Below are 8,595 nucleotides of genomic sequence, written 5' to 3' on the forward strand. Positions count from 1 at the left end.
TTATAACCTAAAATTATCAAAATTATTGACCTCCGGACTCAAAATAGCTCCTTGAATGGATAGCTCATATGTAAAATTAAATATAACAGCTAACCTTAAATTACCAAAGGTAGTAAAAGGTAAGACACAACACGAATTACTTTTTCTTTTTTCACAGTAATGCACTTACTAATTCACTTTTATTTCTGTTTTAGAGGGTTCGAAAAAAAAAATTATAACTAACACATATTGTAACCACTTTTGGTTAAACTGTATAACAAATTGTAAAGAATAAAAGAATAGAGATTTATTTCATTTTGTTTAACATGATTGCGATTTATTTCTAATACAGTCCACTTATTTATTTAAACCAGCACATAACAATTAATTTGAGTAATACCTCCCAACCTTTACTCTAGGGAATACCTGAATTAAACATGAGATGTAAATTAAATATGAGATGTAAATTTATATTTAAGATTTATGTTTAAGTCTTTTTGAGACTTAACTTGGATAACTAATTAATTTATTTAAACATTATTTTTCAATTCATCAATTTTTACAAAAATTAAAAAAAAAAAAAAAACTAGTAAATTTACATACCTTTATAAAAATATTGTCTAATATAATACCATAAAGTAACCAGAGGAAGGTAACGACAGCTCCTGATACTATCATCGGAAAGGGAAGCATTTCTGTATTTTTCGTTTCAATTATTTCTTTCTACAAAAACAAAAAAAATAATCTTAACTTTATTGAAACTAGTTAATTATGTTTAAATAAATAAAATTTTAGTCAACGTTTCGGCCATCCCTAGGGACAATTTTAGAACTAAATCATTTTTAAAAAAAAAAACTTCATGCAGGCTACTTCTGCCCACGCCAATCCAACAAATTACCTTAATTAGTCAATTTTCACATTAAAATAAAAATAAAAATCATCTATCACAGTCACCTTCTTTGTTAAAAATTTATCGCAACAAAGATATAAATTTTTTTTTTATAAATTATGAAGATAAAAATTCCTGCATGGAGTTGTTTTTTTTAAATGATTTAGTTCTAAAATTGTATTAAGATTGTCCCTGAGAATAGCCGAATTGGCCGAAACGTCAAACTTATAAATAGAATAAAAATGTTTTGAGACTAAAATGGATAACATTTTATTTTAAAATAATAATAATAACGATAAGAGTATTAAAATAATTTTATAAATGAGTAATTTCCTTTTAAGAGTCACTATATCCACTTTTGAAAAGTTATTTAAAATTTATTATGGGAGCATCTCATGCAGATAAGTCAAATTTTTATTTAATATATTGATTTGTAAAACAGTTATTTGACAGGGGAAATTTAAATTTTGAAATAAATCAAATTATTTTTTGGTGTATAATTTTAATTTGTCAAAAAAAATTTTACTTTCCAGAAGTGGATATATTAACTTTTGATAGGGAACTCCCTACACAGACATTAATACATCTTTATAAAACTCAATGAATATTATTACTTTTTTTTTAAATTACGATAGTCCTTAAGATAAAGTATGTTTAATAAAATAAAAACAACTTACTAAATTGAACAACGGTGCTCCGATCAAAGCAAACATCAACAAGGTAACAATGAGGCCATAATAAAATTCCAATCTCGCAGCATCGATTCTTTGTTCTATTTGCGCATATCCGACCATTACTGCAGCTCCAGCTAAAACTTTGCCCAGCAACATTAACAGCCCACTCTAAAAAATAAAATAAAATTGTATGTTAAACCACTGCTGTGGTATTCCAATACTAAAAAATTAAAGGCAATATACCTGTATGTATTTTCCTGTACTATAAACCTGTACCAATTTCCGTTAATAATAAATAAAAAGAAATCTTAAGATGCTGGATAGCAAAGAATAAGAGGAAATGTCTAGACTGTTTTTTTTTCTTCAAATTTTACCTAACTATTTTCAAATTTATAATACTTGTTACCTCATTAAGCATGCATTAGATGAGATATTTAGTTATAAAAAATGAAAGCTAACAAAATGAAGACAAAGTCTTACAACATTTTTACCATTATGAAAAATTATCCAAATTTTGAGATTAATCATCCGAGGAAGAAACTATAAAAACTGGCAGCTTGGAAAAGAACTGTTTTATTCATATCATTTTCTTGACTTGTATCCAAAGAAAAACAGGAAAATTTCACACATATAACCGGCTTAGATACTAGTAGAAATACCTTTTGCTCCAGTGAAATTTTCAGTCTGGGATCCTATGCGTAATATAAAAATGTGGTTACCGGATGTCACAGCAAGCTTGATGATCAGAATGAAAGGTGTGTCAATAACGACGGGAATGAATACATATTTATAAGAGTTCCTGAACAATAATTATTCCTTCATTTTTTATGAAATGGATTTTTAAAATTAATTTTATCTTGTATTCAAATTCAAGTTTTTTCCAATTATCATTTTTCAATTAAAATCGTCTTGAACTGACATTGTTTTTTCCTATGTTCACCTTATCTTTTGAAATTTTGCCGAGAAAAATATTGGTGACTCTTTTTTTAACTAATTAAAACTATATTTCTGATTTTTTCAAAAAATATTATTCAGTTTACTGCATTGAAAATGATGGTTAATCGCCCAGTTTGGTTCAAAACAAGCTCCATCCAAATTTTTTTTTTTTTTAATAATTTATTTATAGTTATTTACAACTGTATAAAAATATATACAACAAGTAAATTTGCTGTAGGTGACATAGTGACATGATACAAATATGTGGAGAATCTACCCATTGATAGAACTCCAATAACATTTCTAGAGGAGAAGATCCGGTAATGAAGAAACCGAGTTAGAAGCAAGTGGATTTAGGTGGTTTGGAAGTTTATCATGGAAGGAATGGTATCTGGTTCTGGCCAAATCGGCAACATATGGGACATTCAGGTCCTGATAGATGACTTGATTTGTGACAAAGTAAGGAGAATTAAGGATTTTACGAAGGATTTTGGACTGTAAGGATTGAGTTCGGGAGGAATTTGATGGGTTAGTGGAGCCCCAAAGCTCAACTCTGTATGTCCAGATAGGCCTTATAACAGTCATGTGATCAGTCTTTTGTAATGGATTGGCAATTTAGACCGTTTGTCTAGTAAATGTTGTAATAGTCTAAATCGATGAGCAATATAATATATATATATATTAAAGTTTAAGGGATGAAATATTAGTTTTTTAATGTTTAAAGGATGAAATATTATTTTTGTAAAGTTTAAGGGTTGAAATATTATTTTTTTAAAGTTTAAGGAATGAAATTTATTTTTTTAAGTTTAAGGGATGAAATATTATTTTCTTATGTTCTAAAATTATTTTAATTGTTTTGTTTATTTAATAAAATATTTTTTCTTAGTTGACCAGATATTGATATGAGGAGAAGAGATGATTTATTGATATTATGTGTTAGATTGATAAGATGTGATATATTGATAGATAAGATAAGATACATTGATAGATGATAAGATAAAATATGATATTATATATTGATAAGATATGATAGATTAATATGAGATGTTTTTTCTTCAAATATTTCTCTTTTTTTTTCCTCTCTCACATATTTCTTCTTGATTGTTCCTTCCTTATTCGCTTTTCCGGACATCCTATATTTACCAGCGGAACGGCCCCTCCCCGTTCCAATAATTCAACTGGCATAAGCCACCACAACACCACCTGGACCCTGCACATCACCTTAAAATGCTACAAGGCAACAAAAAAAAAAAAAAAATCCTATATTTATTTTAGCTTATTATTTTTTTTCTATTCATCTATATTACTGTGTATCTTTTATACATTGAAACATATATTCCGTTTTCTTTCTTGCCTATTGTATCATATATATCCAGTTATTTCATTATGTTGATTTAAATTGTTTTCATTATTTACATATCTTATTATGTTAAGTAGATTACTCATTATTTACAAATTCTTCTCCACATTTCATTATGTTTATTTCTTTATTTATTTAAACACTGTTTTTTAAATAATTTTTGTCATCATTTATTTTGTAGAATTCTCACCTTTTATTTTATCTTCTATGAGTATCAACAACTATCTATTTAATTTATTGTTATGTATATTTTCAATTTTTTTTTTTTACATATTTTCTTTTTAATTTAATGTTTTTCTGATATAAGGGTGTTATCTCATTTTGTTTTTCAACCCTGATGAAAGCCTGAAATTTAAATTGAAACGTTGGCACAAATAGATAAGTTTTGTTTATTTGTGTATTTTTTCCGACCATCTTCTCCTCAAATAAAATATTTTAATTGTTTTGTTCATCTAATACAATTATTTTTAGTTAGAGTGATTTAGAAAACATATTTAAGCCATTCATAACTAGAAAAAGAAAAAAAGGTTTTTGTTATATAACTTGTTTATAAATAAGACTCTTTGGAATTTGTTTACGTTTATCACAATGATTATATTTTTTTACTTCCTTCCTACCGAAAGTAGGAAAGCTTTGCATTCAAACAGAAAATGAATACATTTTTTTTGTTCTCATAAACAAGAATGTTCATTTTTAACATTTTAGACTCCAAGGAATAATTTGGTTCAGTATCTGTCTGTAGTCAAATGTGAGTTCAGATTTATCATTTTAAGAAAATTAGTAAGATTTTTAACAGTCTATACAGCAGACATCCTAACACTATCCTCACCACAAATGCCGACGGCACATGTATGCTTACAGTTAATAATACTCGAAGAATACAAAACTCTCGAAGAATGGTGTTGAAATTGGAGGATTAATATAAATCCCAATCAATTATTCCTTTGGAAGTTGGATCACCTATACCCTTTGTCGTAAACTTACTGACTGCCCTACAATATCCTTTAACAATGTTCTTCTTACTACCATCCAACAGATTCGCTACCTTCGACTACTTCTGGACAAATGACTAACTTGGAATCCTCACACAAGACTGAAAAGACAGGAAACTGCATGTTGATTCCGACTATTAGAGCACTTACTAGACAAATGATCTAAACTTCCAATCCATTATAAAAGACTAATCTACATGACAATAATAAGGCCTATATGGACATGTGGAGTTGAGCTTTGGGGCTCCACTAAACAATCAAATTCCTCTCTCTCTCTCTCATATCCAATCCTTACAATCCAAAATCCCTCAATGCTCCTTACTTTGTCATAAATAAAATCATCCATAAAGACCTCAGTGTTTCATATGTAACCGACCTACCCCAAATCATATATCAGTCCTTCCATTATAAACTCCCGGACCACCCGAACCCACTAGTTTCTAACCTTGCTCCCTCTTCCATTCTTAACAATTCGCTGAGGCACCTGAAAAGAAGATGGCCTTGAGACCTTCTAATGTAAAAATGTCATTAGAATGCTATCAATGGGAAGTTTCTCTACATGCCTGTATCATCTCATTATGATTTTATATCAAATTTACTAGATGTATTATAATGTAAATACAGTTGTAAATGTCATAAACAAAAAAAAAAAGAAAATATTTTTAAGAAATAAAATTCTGTTAGAAACTTACCTTATCATCATGGTATTTATAAAATATTGAAAGGTATATCAGATTCAGTACAAAAGCGAAAATATTGACAGGAATCATCGCCATATCGTTCAGTATCAGGCCGTGCTGAAGCATAACAATACCCCTGCCGAAAGATAAAAACACAATTTCATTTAAGAACACACATAGAAATAACTTTTATTAATAAAATAAACATCTCATTAATCTTCAAGTATCTATAATAGACTCAATTAGACCCTTTGATTCTTTTTATGCTCAAGTTAGAATTGATAAAATTCAAGATTAAGAATCATAAAAACATTGTACAATACAAAATATAGCTACCAATTCTTATAATCTAATAGTATAATTTTTTATAAGTTACTTTTTTTCTTGGACTCTCCACCATTGTGTAATAAATTTTTAAAATGCATAAGTTAATTGTATTTTTATTGTTTTCAAATATTATTCTACAAGTTATTATTAATGAAGCCTACAACAAAAAAATTGTTTCTAATTTCTCAAAATTTTAATTATATAAAATATTATTGCATTTCTATAATTTTAAAGGTTAAAATTTTTATTTATTTATTTATTTTTTTAAGGTAAACTTTACTTTAATATCAAAAGTAATAATAAATATATAATACACTTATATGTAAAAAATAATAATAGTCTTACATCCCCAATCCACCAATGAATGGTACTGGATCAACATTTTTTGTGCTCTTTTGGACAATCACTTTTCTTACGATAGATCTGAAATTAATAAATAAAAAAAATAAATTAAGTTAAATATGAAAATTAAGAAATTCAAGTATGAAACAGAAAAATAAAGAAAAAAATTTACTCAAATGAAATTCAGGAATACACAAGATGGTGACTACATAAGTTAAAATGGTTTTATCTACAAGTTTTTCTTTTTTTTTTTTTCTTTAAAGGAAGGAATGAAGGAAAACAAATTCTCATACAGTTATCTCCAAAAATCATAAAAAAGATAAACAACAAACTTTAAGCTTTTATAAATACAAAATGAATTTTGTGTTATTTACTAATATAATTGTAAGATTCAAATATTGAACTGATGAATTGTGTATTTAGCCTACTATATAGTTTCAAGGCCGAACCTCTAAACAAATTGAATATTAAAACATATTAGCTAATATGAAAAAACACTTAAGCACAAAACCTAGGATGTCTCAAGACCTTTTAAAAATGACCACTTAGAGATAATAACTCACCACTTAAGTATAAAATGACATGCAAATAAAAAATTAATAGAACAATTTCGAAAGATTATAGCTTTTATAAAAAAATATTTTTTTAATAAATGCATTCTTGGCAAATAAATACAGATCAAGCAAAAAACCAAGATCTGATGAAACCTTTTCTCAAAATGTACGGCACATTGATCGAGTTATAATGTTTATCAAATTACTTTAGGCAGTTGTAAAAGCAAAAAGAATTGTAACGTTTTGTCAAATAAAATAAACACTTAATACGAATGAAAAACTTCTTAATTCATATAATTTTAACAGTAATAAATATATAAGATGGTCAGGGTTGCAGTCAAAGGAGAAATTATATACATATATATAATAAATATTTATTAATCTTGCATATATTTTAGATACATTAATTTATGTATTGTAGATATAAAAGCCTTGAGGGAAAACAATGACCAAGTTAAAAACAGCTAAGAATTTTTTTTTTTTTTTTAAAGTCTTCAAATAAGTTGTATAGATGAAACTTAATTTTAGTCAAAGTTGGGCAAAAATTAGCTTTAGCTAAAACTAACAGCTGATATTGCCATGGATACGACCCATATTTATGAATGAACCATTGATAAATAAATATCGTATCCATGGCAACATTAGCTATTAGTTTCAACTATAGCTAATTTTATCCCAACTATGATTTTAATAAAGCAAATGGGGTGAAATGGAAAATGTATGAAAATTACCATTAAAAAGGGCAGAACTATGAAAAGTTATTAACTATGAAAAGTTAATTAAATGTTAAAAAATAAATAAATAAATAAAATACAATGTGAAATGTATATATAGAATAAAACTGTTATACATTTGTTATTATTACATAGTTTTATGTAAAAAAAAAAATGTGACTTTAATGTGATCCAAAAGATTTTTTCATAGCTATTTAATAAAAATACTTTAAAACCTAGCTATAAGAGAAATATAAATACATACTTTAAAAGTATAAATAAATACTTTAAAACCCAGCCATAAGAGAAGTATAAATTTATTTATACTCTAGAATTCTATCATAAGTTGAAGAAAGAATTATTGAGAACAAATTTTTCTTTTTCAATAGAAATTCGGCTTGCAGAACATTTATTTTATTTCAAAACAAATATTATAAGTTATACTGTGAGTTTAACTTCCATTAAATAAATATATAATATTATAGTAAATATCTATCAATGATTAAACCAATTAATTGGCCAAATTACAATTAATTTTAGTTTTTAATTTGATGAATATAGAATACAATAGGATAAATTTTTAATTAAAAAAAAATTAATTTACCACTTCTTAGAATAATGTATAAAAAAACACGAAATAATAGTATGACTCAGAAAGCATTGTAATATCATTATATAACAAAACTTTTGGCCAAATCATATGTTTTTAATGAAAGGAATAGTTTATGAAAATGACAAAGCTCTTCTGTTGTAGGAACTCTTATTTATGTGGAATTTGAAGTGATTGTGAAATTCGATGTAAATGAATACTTATAGTCAAACAACAAACAAAAAAAATAATTTTTCTATCTTTAAATTATTCAACATGATTTAGCTAAGGAGTGACAAATATTATTAAATCTAGATTAATCCAAAAAAAATATTCTTAAAAGTCGTTATCAATTACACATACTATTTATGATCAGATTAGCGACAAACTATTTAAAATATTGGAAGATTATTGATTGACCGTGTGTAAAGATGAAAGGAATATGGTCCGGGTGCGGTCAAAAAAACTCAAATAGTAGAAATATACTATTTTAATGAGCCAACGTTTCGCCCCACGTTGCAGGGCTTCTTCAGGGCTATTTTGATGGCAATCAAAACAAA

The 8,595-nt window shown here is 26.6% G+C and overlaps 1 protein-coding gene across 1 annotated transcript in view; it reads right to left on the bottom strand.

Moving 5' to 3' along the window:
• The window catches only part of LOC106688798 (sugar transporter SWEET1), a 15,758-nt gene that overhangs the window by 4,701 nt on the left and 2,462 nt on the right, over positions 1-8,595 (bottom strand). The window contains exons 3-6 of the mRNA XM_014433439.3: positions 6,183-6,260; positions 5,523-5,646; positions 1,546-1,710; positions 583-702 (exon numbers count right to left, since the gene is read on the bottom strand). Coding sequence (XP_014288925.1) covers positions 583-702; positions 1,546-1,710; positions 5,523-5,646; positions 6,183-6,260 — 487 coding nt within the window. The remainder of the gene's footprint in view (positions 1-582; positions 703-1,545; positions 1,711-5,522; positions 5,647-6,182; positions 6,261-8,595) is intronic.

The sequence above is a fragment of the Halyomorpha halys genome, unplaced genomic scaffold (assembly GCF_000696795.3).
Source record: "Halyomorpha halys isolate HHAL.00 unplaced genomic scaffold, Hhal_1.1 Scaffold44.1, whole genome shotgun sequence".
Classification (NCBI taxonomy): Eukaryota; Metazoa; Arthropoda; class Insecta; order Hemiptera; family Pentatomidae; genus Halyomorpha; species Halyomorpha halys.